At 39.1% G+C, this 19,632-nt stretch overlaps 1 protein-coding gene across 5 annotated transcripts in view; it reads left to right on the forward strand.

Annotated features, from left to right (window-relative positions):
* Positions 1–19,632, forward strand: part of UBE2E3 (ubiquitin conjugating enzyme E2 E3) — a 126,258-nt gene that overhangs the window by 98,758 nt on the left and 7,868 nt on the right. For all 5 annotated transcript variants that reach the window (XM_083376057.1, XM_083376055.1, XM_083376058.1 and 2 more), the window contains 2 exons: positions 14,434–14,566; positions 19,142–19,289. In XM_083376057.1, the coding sequence (XP_083232183.1) occupies positions 14,434–14,566; positions 19,142–19,289 (281 nt within the window). The remainder of the gene's footprint in view (positions 1–14,433; positions 14,567–19,141; positions 19,290–19,632) is intronic.

Genomic DNA, 19,632 nt, shown 5'->3' on the forward strand with positions numbered 1-19,632 from the left:
AGCTGCCTGCAATTAGTGCAGGTTCGCATCCCACCAGGCTCAAGGTTGACTCAGCCTTCCATCCTTCCGAGGTAGGTAAAATGAGGACCCAGATTGTTGGGGGCAATAAGCTGACTTTGTAATAATGCCGCTTGGGTTGTGTGTGAAAGCCCTAACAAGCAGGCATATACATAGAATGAAGGCTACTGCTAAGCTTGTAAGCCGCCCTGAGTCTTCGGAGAAGGGCGGGATATAAATGTAATAAAAATAAAAATAAATAAAAATAAATAAATGAAATGTCTGCAGTCGAGTAACAGAATATACACTCTATACACTTTGGAAAGCTCAAGTTGAACAATGGTTATCCAGTTGCAGACTTGGGCAAGGTTCCCAACTGAAATCTGTGAAAGCTCCAAGTAAATAGTACAGACGACTGGCAGCGTTGGTATCAAATGATTTCTGTATACACCCCTCTCCACAGAAATGGAAGACATGCAAAGTCCAGGGGCAATAATAGTAAAATCTAGTCATCTTTTTTTTCTCTCTCTCTCCTCTCTTCTTCCATTTTCTTTTGAGTTTCCTCAGAGCTTATATGCAGATGAGATTTCTCAGTGCAAAACTAAACACCAAAGGAATGGCTAATGGAACACTTTATTAGCCAGAAATAATCAAGGTTCCATTTTTAACGTAAAGCTATATTTAAAATGACTAATGGGGCAACTCACAGCACACACACACACATACACACACACACACACACACACACACCCGCAGCCCCTTTATAGTGGCTCTAGAGGCCACTATAGTAATAGTAATAGTTTTTACTATTACTAAAAACTGGTGGTGAGGTTTCCATTCATTTTGAACTGGGAAATATATAAATACCAGGCTGGCAGCCCTAATACGTGCTTGAGATCTTTTGAAAAGTAAATTTGCTCTTAAATACGTCTTCCCCCCTAAAATTCAGAAGAAAAAACACAGAAACTTTCGAGCATACCTACAGTTTTGCCCATTTTGTACAATGTCCTTTGATCTCCTCCTCTTGCTCAAATGTTCAGCATGGCCCTGACTTCCAAAACGTCGTCTGCCCATTTTAAACGATGACTGAATATAGCTAAGAAATAGTCACTAAGAAGTGACGGTACGTATTACAAACGGGTGGGATGCTCGTGCTACAAATAAAAATTTCAAAGTGACTCAATATATAGCTTGGTTAAAATATTAAGTGCAGTTTGTACTTGAAAATTTAATGTTATTTATGTATTTAAAATTATTATACCTGTGTTATAATAATTTTTACAAATTATTTACATAATTTGCAATTGACATAATTTACAAAAGTCGCTCATGTACTAAGGCTGAAAAGGTTGAGCGGATGCTTGTATCCCAGTATTTCTTTTTTAAAATCAATGTTGACATAGTACTAGGAAATATTTAGAAGTTTCCAACATTGGGAATGGGTTAACACCTGGCTCAATTAGGTTTTTTTTTACTCTCCCCCCCCTCCTTTTATTAAAGATGAAGTTAAACAGCCAGATCTCTTCCTACATAGAATGGGAAGAACTTGAGATTTTAATTTTAACTGTTCTTAAAATAGAAGATTTTTTATTTTATTTTTTGCCTTTCCAGGTGGGAGACTAAAGTGTACTGAGGGCTGCTAATGATTCTGTATTATGGTACCAGCTTCCTCCTTATTTGCTGACTGGCTCCTAATCTTTAATCACTATTATATAAGGAAGACAACATAGGTAGTTATCCTGCCCTATCACATAAGCACAACGTAGCCTTCCCAGCTACTCTATGCTGGCACTAGCTTTCTGTAGATGCATGTTTCATTCAGCTCATTGTTGAGAAGAACTTATTAATAGCAAAAAAAAAGTTTGTATTTAAAAGAGTGCAGGACAAATTTTTTCAAAAAGCAGTTTGTTCATCCCAGATCTTTTCACTCAGTTGAAGACATAAGCAAGCAGGCCATGGAGAAACACAACATTTTGCTCCCTGGGAACTGTTTGGGAACTGTTCGATCTTTGGGAGTTCCCTCGTGTGGTGAACTATTAAATTGCAACTAGCCATTTTCTCAATCTTCACTTTTAAATTGTGGGTTGATTGTGATCAAGCTAGCCATTGGGTCTACCGGTACCTGATTAGAAAGGAATGTGCTTAGGATAATTTTTAAAGTTTGATCTATCTTTCTTTCTTTCTTTCTTTCTTTCTTTCTTTCTTTCTTTCTTTCTTTCATTCTTTCATTCTTTCATTCCATTTATATAGATATATTTCCGGACCTTGATGAATCGCCAGTAAATGTTCTGTTTTGGTTTATCTTTCAGTCCTGAGTGGCCATACAATTGTTGGTTTCAAATGTCCAACCTTTATGTGATCATTGCTTTGGTTTCTGCCAAGTCAAAAAACCGCAATCAGGCTGGAGGCACTCAACCGTGGATCTCACTCTCTTTCATGTTTGCTGGGCATTGTTTCTGATCGCAAAAAGGGCTTACATCTTGCAAAACAATGCAGTCAACTCCATTCACCTGGTTATTGCAAGAATCCAAACTAAAGAATCTCTGAGAAAGGTTTCTATAGCTTTTCTTTGTCCACAACATCAAAGCAGAGCTAGTTACCAGCATGTATTAAGAGAGCAGATCTAATTGTAAACTTCCTTTGGCATAAAAATTACAATTCTTTTTTCTTTAATCTAGACCTATGGGACACCCAGTTCCTTAAAATACAGTTTATTAAGTAGTTCATTTCTTCATTTGCAAGGAAATGATTTTAAAAAAGCATAAGCCTTGGCATAGGGAGATGAATTGTGCTATGAGGGAACATGGTTTGTTAAGTACATTCAGAAGCATTTCTATCCCTGAAGTCAGTTCAACAAGCAGGGTTAGCTTAATAACATGAATCCTTTCCTCTGATTGCCCAGTCTTCTTCTCATGAGGCTCTGAAGTTCACTCTCACACCTGCACAAGGATTTCTTGAGAGGATGTCTTATTTATGGGAGGTGAAGGAACTGGACATTTGGGAGTGAGCACTGGCCACATTGCTGCCTATGTCACAAAAAATGCTGCTGCCCTTTCTCTTCATTTCACTGTTTGACCAATTTTAGAGGGATGTTTCAGGGTGAACCATGAGGGAGAAGGAGGTTTGCTCAAAGCCCTTTGTACCAGTAGAAATAGTAGGAGAAACTCCTCTTCATATTGTGTTCTGATCATGGATGCCTCATTGTTTCAAGGCCATTGAGCCAGCGCTATTGGAAGAGATTTCTATGGTCATGTGGCCAGCATGACATCATGGAGCGCTGTTACCTTCCCACCGAAGTGGTACCTATTTATTTATTCACATTTGCATGCTTTCGAACTGCTAGGTTGGCAGGTGCTGAGGCAAGGATGGGAGCTCACCCCTTCACGTGGCACTCAGATCTCGAACCTGCTAGCTAGGTACATGTTTCCAGCTTTCCAACGTCTTACACACTATTAAACAATCTGGATAGTCATCTCTCAGGGTGATATAATAATGGACTTCTCCGCTGGGCAAGGAGTAGGAGTAGATAATCTCCAAGGTTTCTTCTGTGATTCAGTCATTTGAGAAGTATTTGGGAGGAGGGAGATCTAAAAAGGTCAACAGAATGTTGCTTCCTTAACTTAAAATTCCAAGCTATGAATTTAAGGAGGGCTGGAATTAAAGAGTCCCACAGGATTTTTCTTATTTTTCTTTACTTGAACATTCTTCAGGGGCAGTTTGTGTAATCAGCAGTCAAAATGTGGTGAAAATTAACTTGTTTTAAAAGTTCCGACTTTCTGGTTGGCTGGTGTCCCAGACAAACCTTTATTGTAAGTTTGCAGTAGCAGGAGTTAATCTGTATTGGCTTTAGGAGACTGTTGACACATTGGGCAAAGTGTGTGCCTTTTTTCCATGGCTGAAATAGTTTTTCCTTGCCTATAGCAACAATTTCTGCTTTTTAATATCTCTTTACTTCTAAGCTTCAAGGAATGTATCCAGTACAATTATTTCCTGTCTGTGTCCTCCACATATGCCTAAGTTTTGAACAGTACCAAGCGTATATATAAAGATAGATATTACTTTATTCTGTTTTATTTTAAATTCTATCTCAGATTTTTAGCCTTATGCTTCAGTTTTAGGCAAATAATATTTTGTTGTGATTTTTTTGACGGGTGTTTTTGTTTTTTTGCTCTAGAGCCGTGGTTTACAGTGGCAGTAGTGACAATAATGTTGTTTATTCTTCTTGTGTGTCTTCTGTGTTTTATGTTTGTCCTCTTTTACTTTTAAATAGTTTGTTGTTTCATTCTATACTGGTCTTTGACCAAAATAAAGTTTGACCGACTACGTCCTCCATTTTTATTTTCTATCTTTATTTTATTTATGTATTTTAATCCCATTTATATCCCTCCCTTCTCCGAAGACTCAGGATGGCTACAATTTAAGCACAAACCAATGTGCTTAGCAATCTTATTCATGCTAGACCTTTAACATGGAGATGATCTGAAGTTAACGGCAGGATCTATTAAGACAGCTCTTGAAAGAATATATAAGATTGAGTTACATTACGCTGACATGAGTTTCCCGTTTTATTATGGCAGGAGAAAGACATTTTGATATCTAGCATGCTGTCTGCCTGCTATTGTATGGAAAATTGCAGAATCTGGCCTTTTAGCAAAGGCATCTAGGTCTCTGACAGTGCTGGATATGTCAATCTGAATTTAATTAATTTGATTTTTTAATAAAAAAAATTAAGCCACACGCTTTTAGCATTTGTGGCTATAGAAAACATTATAAGTGCTTCAGCAGTCTCCCCAAAATGAGAGGAATTTGGTGCAGGCTGTGGCTGCGAACCTGAGGAAGCTTCTTCATGCTGGCAGGAATTTTCCCTGAATGGAAATCTATTTATGGTTGCTCTGTTCCCATTAACAGGAGGAAGGCAACTTTTACTAATTTCCCTTGGATCCTCCTTTTGCCCCTGAAAATCTGGCTAAAAAGTTGAGGAATTTTGGAACAAGGGAGAAGGGGAGGAAGAGAGGGAACTGTGCAGAAGGGGATTCTGGGACCACAGCAGAACCACGTATACTGTGTTCCCTGAAAATAAGCCCTAGTTTTGGGGTAAAGTGCACACCTAAAATCACACGGGGTAAGGGTGGGGTGAAGCTGCCCCCCACACACTATATCTGCTTACAGTTGCAGCCAGGCCTACCATGCCCCAACACCCTGTCTCACCTTGCCGGTCCTCTTCTTCGGCTGCTCGCGCGCGTCACCCTCAGCCTCCATTTTTCCATCAGAGGCCTTCAGGAAATGCCTCTGCAGCCGAGAACAGAGCTCCAGATTGATGTGCGTGGCACCCTGTTTCCTGCCCAGCTCCTCCCTCTTCCCAAAAACAAAAAATTCAACACTAACCTGCTTTCCAGCTCCGGCATGTTTCTCTCCTGCTCCAGGGAAACGGATTTCATGGGACTAAAAAGAGTTCAGTCAGACCTTCCAACTTTGCGAAGAAAGCCCCTCCAGTGGCGCACGGCACCAGCAGAGCCTGGTCACTCCCGCCTGGCTCCAGAAGTTGACCAGGCCTACCCTGCCTATCCTCCGTACGGTAGCATGGCTGTCCGTCTCAGGAGGGGAGTGAAGGGGAGCAAGGAATGGCCTGGCTGGGAGGGGGGCTGAAGGAAGTGGGTGTGGGGCACGTGGGGCAGTTCTACCCCTCCCCCACTTGCTTCACCTCGTTGTGGCAACAGCGGCACGATGTGCCACGCGGCCTGCCCCATTGCAGCAGCCTGGTGGGTGGGGTCCTAATTAGGGCTTATTTTTGGAGTAGGGCTTATATTAGGCCCACCCCCACAAATCAGGGCAGGGATTTTGGGGGGGTGGAGTTTATTTTCGGGGAAACACGGTACTAGTTTCTTAGTGACTATACAAAGTTATGACAGACATCCCCAGGGCTACTTACAATCTGGATTGAAAATTCTAATGGTCATCGCCTCCTAGTTGTATGATTGATTTGGGATGTTTGGCAACTGGCCCACATACAGGCCATTTGCAGCATTCCACAGTCATGTGACCACAATTTATGATGGCTTTTTGTTGGAAAACGGCATTCACTTCCAGTTTCCACATCTACTTCTGACAAAAAAATATCCACTGCAGATAATGGTGCAGATAAGGGATTTGCTTAACAACCTTGGCATTTGCTTAACAAACACTGCAAAACAAAAAAAAGTAAATTCAGACATGATCATGTGGTCACCTGCTTAACGATCAGCAGGCTTACAGTGTAATTCTGGGCTCAATCACGGTCATAAGGACTACCAATACTGTTTTCCTGTGCCCTGCAGAGGAAATTTAAAACTGCAGCAGTGTCAGGACTTTGCTATGACAACTTAATTAACAATAAGGATTCCGTTGAGTGGAATGGCTTTTAAGTACCTTGGTATTTAAATTGAGTATTTTGTGTGGAATCTGGAATCCTGATGGTTGTAACAGCCAGAGCTGCTTTATCCTCCTTCGATTATATTTATTTTGGAAGAGTTCCACAGTAATAAATAAGTTTATTGCGGCAGTTTTATTTTAAGATTGTACCTTCAGTTTGGGGATTTCACTTGTTAACAATAGGTTATTGTGACCATTCAATATGGTATACAGTATTGCTGGTGCTCTGTTGTGTAAACTGTACCCAGGGTTTTCAGGTGTTCATTTAATAACCAGGTATGAGTCATGCTTATAAATACCACAATTCTGATGGTCTGTAATCCACAATCCAGGAATGCTGAATCAAACAAACAAAGCTAAGCCTGCACCCATTGCCATCTCCCCATACAGAGAAGGCGATGCTGAGCTTGTTCTTCCCATCTGCTCCACCTGAGAATGCTGCTCCTTTGTTCACTCTTGTAAGAGCATAGGAAGCTTCCTGATAACTATTTAGGCTGCTGATCTACATAATTAGTGCCTGCTTTGCCAAGGAATGGCAAACACATGATAAAGAACTTTTGCATCACCAGCTACCTGATCCTTTTATCTGGTAATACCAGGAACTGGTATCTTGGTCAAATACTGCTCTGCCAGTGTAGTATGTGAATTGAAGCAGAGTGCAGACCATCTCATCTCCAAAGTTGTAAGGGAGGGGTTCAGGTTGAATATTAACTTTCCACAACCTTGATGCCTGCCAGATGGCTTGGACTGACAGTTGTCATAATAATCAGCACAGCAGCCATCCTGGCTGGGAATCCTTGGAGTTCTAAGCCAGCACAATGCCAGGCTGAAGACAGCTATTGTGAGACATCACTTGCTCTGATCAAAGGAAAGAAGAACAATAGAGATCAGCTGTAGAAGAAAATTATGACAATCCTCTAAAATTGTCAATACTCTGGGTCAGATTTTCTCCTAAGAAAAATATACTGGTTTTGGTTTCCCTTGTTCCCATGCTTATGCCTTGATATTCCCCACTGCACACCACTGTTAACTTGGCAAATCCCCATATAAAGAATTTGCATGCATATGGAGACCCAAAAGCTGGAAGCTGTGCATTTTTCATGAAAAGCTGCCCATAGCACCCTCCTATTACGTGCCCCTAGAATACATGGGTGCCACGGGTTGACTTCGCCTCAAGCCTTACTTTCCATCACAGATTGGTATGTCAACAGGCCACCTATTTTATATTGTGCCTCTGCAGAGAGGACCATCTACGACACGGTCTGGTACAGATAGGACTGAACAATAATCAGGAGAAATAGTTGTGTGAGGGGGGAAAAAAAATCTCATCCATTCCATTGATATCTCTTTATTTGTCAGGAAGTTGCACTTGAAACCAGATGTCCCATTATTATTCACAACGTTTAGATGTGTGCTCTTCAATTCCCACAATTCCCCAGCCAGCATGGAAATTCTGAGTATTTAAATCCACATATCTTAACATTGCTGAGATTGAGAAACACTGTATTAAAAACTGGGAGACAAAAGAGAAAGAGAAGAGATACGGAAGTGGAGATAAAGAAGAGACAATTTTTTTTGCGTTTGAGACGGAAGGTGATTCTACAAAGTGGCCCTTATATTTTTTATTAAGGTTGATTTGATTTCATTACCAGGTAAGCTGCCTTGAAGGCAGTGCAGTATAGTAAACATATAAACGAAGGATTGTTTCATTTCTATGTATTTGGGGCCTCATTACTTGGACATAAATCACTTGCTATTTTGTGGATCCCCAAATTATTGCCATTCTGTGGCTTTGGGCGGGGGTTTTTCATAACAATTTCTGTGCAAGCCTTTAACTTTATATAAGATCACAAGCTAAATTATGCATTTTCAGCATGTTTCGTCCAGGGGAAAAAAAAGCTAGGGGGCAAATCTTGGTTAAGTTTGCATGATCTTTAGTCATAGAAGAAAATGTTCTTGTTTTGCGTAAACAGATGGCAAGCCAGGCCCTGCCGTCAAGTTCACATTGCTGCCCTGATCAAAATACTAGAAAATTATCAGTTTTATTTTAAAGAATTTCAGTCCGATACAATCCAGTAACAGGGAAAGCAAGTTCTTCAGCTTTTTCCTAACAACCTGGATCTGCTCCAAGGCTATGACCCAGAATAGCTGGATGCTTCTTGGGATTAGGAAAGGAACGGGCTTTGCGAACAGCCTGTTTAATTCCTTGTTCCATGCATTTCACGTTTCATCATCATGAGCATGTTTAGGCCTCATATATCTTCTGATGGTATTGTCTGATCTGATGTAAAATTGTTTTAAGAATCACTATAGTTTGATGTGTTCTCTTTGCACTGTGCTGTGATCTGTTTCACTTGGTGCTCGTGTTTGTAAAATTATGGGAGGGAGAGAGAGAGAGAGAGAGAGAGAGAGAGAGAGAGAATGTTACAGTATGTAATCACCTATGAAACAAAATATATACATAAATAGATAGGATGGACGTGAAGGATGTGAATTAGGAGTAATCCCAGGCCTACTCCGAAGCAGGTATAGTAGCCTGGAGTCTCCACAGTTCAGAGGGTCCCTGAATGATCCTTTCTCTTTCAGAAACTAATAGTGATAACTAGTTAAAACTATTGAAAAACACTATATATAAAACACTAGATAGATAGATAGATAGATAGATAGATAGATAGATAGATAGATAGATAGATAGATGATAGATAGATAGATAGATAGATAGATAGATAGATAGATAGATAGATGATAGATAGATAGATAGAGATAGAGATATATAGATATAGATATAGATAGATATATAAACACTATATATATAAAATCCTAAGGAACATCACTGAGACACATTTAGGTATAGTGGTTAAAGCTAGAAACCAGGAGACTGTGAATTATAGCCCCGCCTTAGGCATGAAAGCTGGCTAGGTGACAAGTCACTATATAGTCTCTTTCTTTTGGCCCAGTCTACCTCACAGGACGATTGTTGTGAGGGGGGAAAAAAGGAGGAGGAAGGAATATTAGGAATCTTCACCTCTTTGAATTATATATTAAAAAATAATAAGGGTGATATGAAAATAAATATTTTCTGAGGGAGAAAAACATACTCTTGAGCACGTGGCCTCTTCCTTTGATTTGAACTATCTGCTATCACTGCTGTGAGATTTCCCTCGTGTCTCCTAAGCTAAAAATGAGGGGAAGTTATGGCCTGTTAAGGCTGAGAAAGATTGAAAACTGAGGTGGAAAAGAAAGGAGGCAGAGAGGTGTTGTGGATAGATATATTTCTAAAACTGTTAACCAAAACCAGAGTGTCTCGGCTCATATTTATAAACAACATTGCTATCTGTCTAAACAAGGTTTTAAAAAGGTACCAGGCCAAGTGTCAGAGCTCAAATTGCACTTGGTCTTTTAGAAAAGAAAGTGATTTTTCTGGATACCATTCATCTTACTGTTTGCACTGAAGTGATAGGCTCACTCTGGTTTCCCATTTCAGCATGTTTTTCCCCAGATAAATCTTTATGGAAGATGAAATCAGTTCAGATGACATAATAGCAAGGTTTTTAAATTAGGGTATTTTTAATGGATCTGGGAATCACTGGTACTTTTCAAAATGAAGAACAAAAATCAGGGCATATGTTACCAATGTGAAATAAGATTGGCATGGACCAAATGGAGGGGTAATAGCATTTTGTTCGATCACATATTGCGGCTGAAACTGTTCCAAGTTCAGTGACTAGCATCTCAGTTAAAAGATACAAAGGTGGTAAGAAAGAATTCTGTCTGAGTTTCAGTGATAGCAGAGAATGGTGGACTAGATAGACAAATAGCCTGAACGGCTGTCAGGTAGCTTTATCATCATATAATAGAATCTAGTGACACTTCACCAAGCTTTAAAGCAGAGGTGGGGAGCTATGGCCCTTTTATGATTTGTGGACTTCAAGTCCCAAAATTCCTGAGCCTGCCATGTTTTAATGCAAGAGAAGGCAACGTATCCTTTTTTGAGTTTTTGCTGAATTTCAGGTCCTCTCATTGGCCACATCTTGTCCATTTCTACCTTAAAGGGGAGTTATTTTCATTTATTGTCTTCTGATTCAACCTGTTTGATTCAACCTCTGTTTGACCTGAATGAACATCTACCATTGCATTGGTGGGAGAAGCAGGGGTAGAATGGATGGCATTCCCCACAGGGATTTGGTCCTACACCACTGCTGTTTTCCCCTGATTCCGTGCTTCATTTTTGCCAAGCTAGAAATGGCAAGAAGTCGTATTTCAATCCTCAGCACCAGCGATCCATGGAGTTTGGGAGCCAGATATTCTCTCATTGGTGGAAGCCCTTGGCTCTTAGGCTTAATAGTTGGAGCATTGGTCTTGCATTGAACGAAGGTGAGGCAACACGGAATATAGTGACGGCGATACAAAAATATCCTGAATTAGCTTTCCTTGGCTAAAGACATTATCCAAAATTGCTACTGCTCTGTAGCTGAATAATATAAGGTAAAAGTACACAGTTTTAACTCTTATTTTTACCATAGACAATCTTTGGTGTCTGATACATCAAAGGTAATTGAAAGGATGTTTGTTCACCATAGTTTCCTTTAATAAACTATTGAATGCTTAGTACTACATTTTTTAAAAACAAACAAACAAACATTATACATTGGTCTAACAAAAGCTATTGCATTGGAGATGCTTTCCTATCTTTTGGTTCCTCCTGTATTTTTTTGTCAGTTAAAGTCCCTGTTTGGGGCTAGTAGAATTTTGCAACACGCCTTTTATATCCACATTTCCCTAGACTAGTCTTTAACATGATACGCCAAACTATAATAATAACAACCATAATTCCCCAGTTAGCATGGGAATCACAGTCCCACATATCTGAAGAGTGGTAGTTGGGAAAGACTGGCCTCATAGGGCTAGACTACCTAAAATTGTATAGCAGATCCTCCCTCTCAGTGGGCAACCTTCATAGTGTTAAGCAACAGTAATAGTATTACAGTAAATGATTGTAAACAGTAACTTAGGAGTTATTGCTTTTAGATGATTGACTATTTAATTGATAGATGCCCTTGTTCTGACTGGAGTGATTAGCAGGTAGTTTGGCACACAGCTTAAGGCAGTAACCTTAATTGTGACTAATTAATTTGGCTGAAATATGTTGCTAAGTCAATTCTGTGTTTCATTAAACTGACTGAATTGCATCCAGCTATTAGAGGTGTTTGAAGGAAAGGCAACTGACAGATGATATAGGAGCACAAACCCCTGCATTAAGCTATAAAAGAGCCATTAAGGAAACCTGTGCCAAAATTGAATTGTTCCAGAGAAATTTTAACTTCTAAGCCCAATGCTAATTAATAGCTATATGCTTAATGGGTGTCAGGAGTTAATTAGAAAAAGCTGATGACCTGTGCATGAGTTTTAAATATTTTCTCTGTTGCTCCCTCTTTTTGTATTGTCTCTCTGTTTTTAGAAAAAGAAGAAGCTCTACGGCAGCATTGATCTGTGAATGCTATCAGTTACATAGCCTTATGCCTTACTGCTTCTTCTCAGACGGAATTTTCCTATCCTTTGTTTGCATCCTTTGTGTTATGAAAGAAATACTGATTAAAAGGCAAAAGTTAACCATCTGAAATATTACCAGATATATGTCAGACTGTTACCATCTCAAACTGGTCAAATCATAGGTGCAGGATAAAGCAATAGAGAAGGACACACTCTGTATTTTAGAATTTATTGCTGTGGACATGTATCTTCTCCTCTCCCCAGCAGAGCTCTGTACTTCTTGTCCCATTTTCAGTGTTGTGCTCTCTGTGTGTGTGTGTGTATGCACGCGTGCACGCACACACTAATCCAGTCTTTTTTTTTTTTTTGGTCTCTGGCTTATTCTTATTGTGCAGCTAGTTTAGCTACAGCCTTTCAGCATCTGAGAAGCTCAAATCCCTTTTCTATTGAAAAACTTTTGTCTAAAACAATACTACTAAGAAATATAAAAGTGGAGCCAGAAGTAAGCTGAGCTGAACTCACAGTGAAAGACCTGTGCAGGGTGTGTCTGTGTGTGTGTCTGTGTGTGTGTCTGTGTGTGTGTGTGTAAAAAAGCCCAGATAGCAGCTATGGCTGCAAAGCCCCACCCCTTCTTATACATGTTGCAGGTTGCAGGTTTGTTTAAAAAGGATGAGGTTTTAATTGCATAGTTGTGACTGCCAGTTTTGCTTTCTTGATCTCTCCCATCTCCATGATGGATGCCTCTGCTCCTAGTGACTTACATAGACATATCCATGCATTTTTCTTGCTCTGATAAGGAAACAAACTTCCATTATCTTTCTCCAGACTGTTTTTTCTACTTCCCAGTTGTATTCAATTTGGTCACCTCCCCCTGTGCTGTTTCCCCAAATTCTTTTGTAGAGCAGATTGATGGTTTGGTAGAAGTTATACAGCAGGGGTGTCAAACTACCGGCCCGTGGGCCGGACGGGTCATCCCAAAACCACGCCCACACCATTGCCAGCAACGGAGAAAAAGCTCCGATACATTGCGCGACGTCATGTGATGTCACGAGTTTAACATGTCTGTTATACCGGGACAAGAGAGCAAGGAGAACTTCCCAAGCTTGCAAGTGGATGTAGTTCTGTATTTTAAATAATGACAACAAAGATGCCTTTTGATATTTCCATTCAAGATTTGTATTTGAATTATACTTCTTTTTAAGAAAGGTTTTTTTGGGGGGTGGGTGGGTGGGTTGTGAAATGTTTGTCAGAAATTCTTTCTGAGAAGTGTAGAATAGGAAGGAATGAAGATAAACAAGACGTTATGGTTTTTATAAAGGGACAGAAGCTCTGAAATTGTATTTGTAGTCTTTTCAGTTCCTTCACAATCATAAACTATAATTCTTCTGTCCAAACTGGCCTTTGAAGAGGAAGTTTATTTGAGCAATGGTGTCATCACCTCTGTTTTCTTCTAATATTTCCTTATCCCAGCTCCATCCCTCCTTACATAAGTATGTGAGGAACAGTATAAATATTGGACACCAAAATGGCTTGTCAGTCTATATTTCCAAAAATAAAAAATCTTTGGCAAAGTTGGCAGAGTATACAAGACATTTTGTGAACTGGCAAATTTCAGACTTCAACATTTCTTAGGAAGTGAACAATTTTTAAGAGCTTTGGGAAATACATGTAGTCTTCCCCAGTTTGATAGGTCTCCAGATATGTGGGATTGCAGTTCAGAAGACCCAAGCATAATAGGGAATTCTATTAGACTAATAGAAAAAAAAAATGGTGGTGAATTGGGGAACACTGAGTAGTAAGAGACCAGAAAATTACTTGCAACTGATTGCATGTAAAACTGTAAGTGTATTGGATGGAGAAATAAGAGTTTACCTTATCATAGGTCATTCCATTTATTTATCTTAGACCAGGGAATGTTTGCCCAGAAACTTTAGGATTATATAGCCATTACTGCCAGCAGTATATGAAAGTGATAATAAAAGGTTGACTTTAAAAAAAACCTATAAAATTCCTTATATAAATTTACTGAAAAAGCTTCATTCTATACACAGCATACATAATATATTGTTGGAATATTGCTGGAGAGACTTCGGTTTAGATCCTCATTCCTCTAAGAAGCTTTCTTGGTGGGTTATGCTGATCTATTTCATGAGTCGGCAAAAATAAATATAGGTAATCCTGTATACGCCATCCTGAATTCCTTGTACAAAAAACAGGCTATAAATATGGGAGATAGATGATGCTTTTCATATGCTTTGAATTATGTAGCCTTTGTGCTTTAAGGCAGTTTTATATATGTGCCCACAGAGACCAACAAACAAAAGACTAAACAATTAACTGTTTAAAAAGACAAAAAAACGAGCCTTGTATTGAATATATTGACAGAAGCACAAGTGATAATGGACAGTTTCTTCACGCCAAGAAGCACCAAGACATATATAAACAACAGAGGCCATTCACAAGAATAACGATGGTAAAAGGTCATACAGTTCATTTTGTCTCTCTCTCTCTCTCTCTCTCTCTCTCTTATTTTAATAGTGCTGGGCCTAAAGGCGATAACATCTACGAATGGAGATCTACTATCCTAGGTCCCCCAGGTTCTGTATACGAAGGTGGCGTATTTTTTCTGGATATCACATTTTCATCTGATTATCCGTTTAAACCACCAAAGGTAAGGTTATCCAGTCTCTGCATCTTTGCGTATATTTTCAGTTGTTTTCCATTTTCATTCAACAAGGCAAGAAGCATTTCCAACATGGTGCATAGCACAGGATCCCTAGCAAACTGGGATTCTGAGACCAGACAAAAGGGCTCACATTATCTTGCTTTCACAGTGTTGCAGTATTCCGCTGGAGGCTTTCAGAGTTGGGCATTTTCTGAGAATATTATCCCAGACCCCATTTTTCTGCTGCTACCTGTTGGACAGAAGAATAGAATTTGGAGGGCATAATTCCCGTTACTTCTGCATCCACCCAGAAAAAACATTCCAAGAGGTCATATAATAAATATCCTGTTGAATTGTTCTACTCTGATGAAATGAATATACTATCTCATTGCTCAAAGTACCCAGATATAGTAGGCACATCAAATTACTCTTGGTAGTAACAGTACCAGGTAACATTCTATAACTGTTTTTTTGTAGGTACAAGTCACTTTTCTTCACATATGGCCTTATATTAGATTGTTTTCACTCTGAAGAGCTACAATATTTTGGACTGTTTATCACGGACTACCTGCTATAGTAGAGATGGGGCTAAATAAATGAGACCACTGAGAAAAGTGGGAGAAACAACAATTTCAGTCTTTCTGATGCCATCCTTCTTTTATTTGGATATTGCATTTTCACTTACACTTTTTCCAGTCTTCTTATTCCTCTGAACTAGCTAGATGCCAGGGAGACAGGATAGTTCTTGCAACACCCTATATTGCTTTTTTGCCCAAATCTTTTAAAGCAGGATATGGTTGTCCTAAGAAGATAAAACTTGCCCACATTGCTGGAAATCAGATTTATTTCAATAAACCAATAGAAGTGTGTAATCGTAGTACCTAAAACGAAAAACAGAAGTATTTAAGCCCTGGTTTGCTTGATAGTGTATAATTTGATAAATACTTTCTCAAAAGTTGTAATTTTTTTTATCTAATAACATCGGATACAATGCTTCTTTAATTATGAAACATTTCAACTTGTGGTCTGTTCCTGTGATAAGTGCTCGTTTCCTAATTGTTTCAAAGTCGTCTGAAATATAAATATACCTTATACCCAACAGCTGTTTACAATCCACAATTTAAATCTTGTACAAGTGCTGTAGTGCAAAACGTGGATTTTTCCTGATTTTGATCATATTGAAAGATGATCTTTATTATATTAAAAATGAACATGACTGTAACATTCAGCCAAGTCATACGCTGTAGTACATGTCTGACGATGACGTGATGCATTTATTGGAGGCAGTAGGATTTGCCCTTTTCCTGTTGGCTGGGAATGGGGGAGATTTCCACCACTTTTTCCTATTGGCTGGGAGTGGGGAATGATTGTTTTTTTGAAAAAGATCAAGAAAAGATATGTTACTTGTCCATGCTAGCTGAAATGTAAACCCAGAAACTAAAAGAAGAACATTGATAAACAATTACCACCACTATATACACATTTCCCAAAACAGAGAAAACTAGTAGCAGAGATGTATAAAATCTTAATATAATTCAATATTTAAACATGATGTATTTTTTGGATAGTGGGGAAAAATCAGGCAGAGCCATGGACCTATGTTCTTGCTCCCTCTTTCTTTGGATCTGAAAATGGGGCAGGATTTCCTCAGTCTCCACACTTTTATTTTCAGCACAAGGAGTGCACCTGTATAGAGGAGATAATGCCTGGAAAAAGGCCTGAAATCATTGAAAATTTAACTAAAAGGGATATTTAATATAAAACAGTTGACCACATTTCATTAGCAGTTTGATTGACATTGATCTCAAGTGCTCTGAGCAATAATATCGGTGTAAATGAACTTAAAATGCCTCAAAGTTGCCATATTGAGTGGAATGTGGCATTTAGTGAAAGTGCAAGTAGAATCAGCAATAGAATCAATTTTATTAAAAAAGTGTGTACAGCCCTTGTTTGATAAGTTTCAATCCTGCTTCCTGAATAATAATAATAATAATAATAATAATTATTATTATTATTATTATTATTATTATTATTATTATTATTATTATTATTTAAAAAGGCATGTCAAATCTATGGTAGCTTTTAACATTGTCAGAAGCACAAGCTAAGATTCCCCATGCTTGCTGATATAATATAGATGTTTAATGCCAGTATAAATGTTTGTTTAAAGATTGCAGCTGTGCAGCAGATGTTTGATGAGGAAGATTCACATGCTGCTGTTGAATAAGTAGACCAAATGTTAGGTTCACCAAGTTGGTTAATCTGTTGTACACCCGCAACAGAAATCAAGAAACTTTTAAGACCCACTCCCAATCTCTTCTTTCTCTGTTTCTTCACTTGTCTAACAAGTAATATATTCTGGATAGGATCAAAAAAGTTATTCTAGTCATGCCCCCCAAAATTAATATTTGTTCCCTCCTTTTTTTTTCATTAAAAAAGATGAAGAAAAGTGGTGGGACACGAATTTCTGTAGTATTATCCCAATATGCATCTTCTGTCAATTTCACAAAGCTTGTCATTTGGCTTAAATCTGTAAAAGGCTCCGATGCACAGTCACCTTGGCAATGTTATTTGCCTCTTCTCCCACTTGTAGGTTCCTTGAAACATCTGGAAATAGGGCAGACCTAGAGATGCCCTGGAGCTTATTCTTTGTAAAGAAGGGATCACCCAAGAGTGCTACTCTTCAAGGGTTTATTCATCACATGAAGGGAATCTGAACACGCATCAGTTTTGCATATGACGCAAAACTGAATGCACTGCAGATTCCATCCAAAACCACAGAATTTAATGGGAAAAGTATTAGGGTGGATTGCTTCCTCTTTCTCCCCCTCCCTTTCTTGCACATCATTTTAGAAGCTTAATTTCTAGTTTATATTAAGTCAGATCAGCCTGGTGTAGTGTCCTTGATTATTGAATGACATTACATCAGAGTTTCCTGATTCAGGCTCCGCAGAGGGCTTCTCACTTAAAAGAAACCAGAAGCTAGGTGCCACGCTAAGCTGAATCATACAAAAGGTTTAGCTGAGAGGAAGGGGTCTGTTCCACGTCAGCACTATATTTCTCGAAGCTACCACATTATATGCTTCAAAACATAAGTGTAACAAATTTCAGCCATACACATTCTATAGAAACATAGGTTCCTAGCTAACTGAGCCAGCCCCTTAATACATCTAGATCAGGGGTGTCAAACTCGCAATGTCACGTGACGTGTTGCGACGTATCGTGACTTTTTTTTTTGCCATTGCTGGCAAAAAATGGCCTGCGGGCCGGCAGTTTGACACCCCGGATCTAGATCTTACTGCCTACTGTCACTTAACCAGAGAAGGCTTTCACCCTCACCAAGATAAGTTAAATGAAAGTGTCAGAGATTGAAAGTGAGATCATCTTGATGTGGTCTATGGAGAGTATACTAATCAGACAGAGATTTTGAATAAGTAGTCTACTTTTATGATTGTTAGTAGCCTCAGGAAAGCAGCCTGAGTCAGATTTAGTTTTCTGTGGAAACCGATACCTTTGAAGATTGCTTATGCAATATTCAAAATGTACTAACATGCTCTATGAGCACATTCATACTGTGCTGGAAAACCCCATCTAAATAAATGCCAGCAGTTGGGAGAGGTGATCTTGTTTTTCAAAGCTGTCAGGTTACGTATAGATTTATTTTTTTATTTATTTTAATAAATTTATTTATTATTTATTTATTTATTTATTTATTTATTTTTTATTATTATTTATTATTTATTTATTTATTTTAATTCCATTTATATCCCACCCTTCTCCGAAGACTCAGGGCGGCTTACAAGCTTAGCATCATAGCATCTCTATCATGATGGCTTTCATGTTCCAGAGGAGCTTTGTTCACCAATCTGCTGCTCTTCAGATTTCTCAAACTAGCATCATTTAGTTTGGGCATCATCACTAGTGAAAATAACTCGCGCCTCACTGTGAATCTCACATTTCACCAGTTTTAAATGAAAGCTGGGTATCTCGGTGCCATTTTCCGCACGCACACACACACAGAGAAATAGTTCATTAGGCTTCTTTAAAGTGTGACGGCAGACTTGCAGTGACGTCCTGACACAAGCTCTGCCCTTTTGTACTTGCATTCCAACTTGGTATGCAAGTACACAAGTCTTGGGACTTGCAGTGTCACTTGTCTTCCCCCAAGGAAGCTGATGAAACTGCTATTTCTCAAGGGCATGCAAATGTTTGTATGTGTCGTCCGTTTGTTGTTGTTGTTGTTGTTTTTAAAAGCATCCAAAATGCTGCAGGCTTGTCAAAACAACAGTGGGGAAAAAACCCCTGCAATAAAGCTTTTAGCTTTGAGACATACAGGTTATAGCAGTTGTGAATAAGGCAGCTGTTTACAAAAGAAGAGAGGGACCTCTTTTCAGATGAGGCATAAACAAACATCAGAAACAAACATTCCCCCCCCCCAAAAAAATGAAAGGTCTCGACAGAAATTTTCCCCATTGAGGGAGAATCATTCAAGATAGGTTTCAAAAGGCTAGCAACAAACTCTGCCTGAAAAGCGTGTAATGATCTTGTCTCCCTGCCCTTCCGTTGCTCTTCTACCTGTAGGTTACTTTCCGTACTAGAATCTATCACTGCAACATCAACAGTCAGGGAGTCATCTGTCTGGATATCCTGAAAGACAACTGGAGTCCTGCTTTGACTATTTCAAAGGTTTTGCTGTCTATTTGCTCCCTCTTGACAGACTGCAATCCTGGTAAGACGACCCTTCTCTTTCATTTCCTCCCCCCCGCCCCCAATTTAACAAAAATCAGCATTATTAATTCTGCAACAAGCAGAGCCAGATTTATTTTTTATTTTATTTTATTTTAATCCCATTTATATCCCGCCCTTCTCCGAAGACTCAGGGCGGCTTACAATTTAAAACACAAATCAATGTGCTTAGCAATAGCCTTCATTCTATGCATATGCCTGCTTATTAGGGCTTTCGCCCCCCCCCCCCCCCCCCCAAGCGGCACTATTACAAAGTCAGCTTAATTGCCCCCAACAATCTGGGTCCTCATTTTACCTACCTCGGGAGGATGGAAGGCTGAGTCAAC

This window comes from Vipera ursinii (assembly GCF_947247035.1).
Source record: "Vipera ursinii genome assembly, chromosome: 1".
NCBI lineage: Eukaryota > Metazoa > Chordata > Lepidosauria > Squamata > Viperidae > Vipera > Vipera ursinii.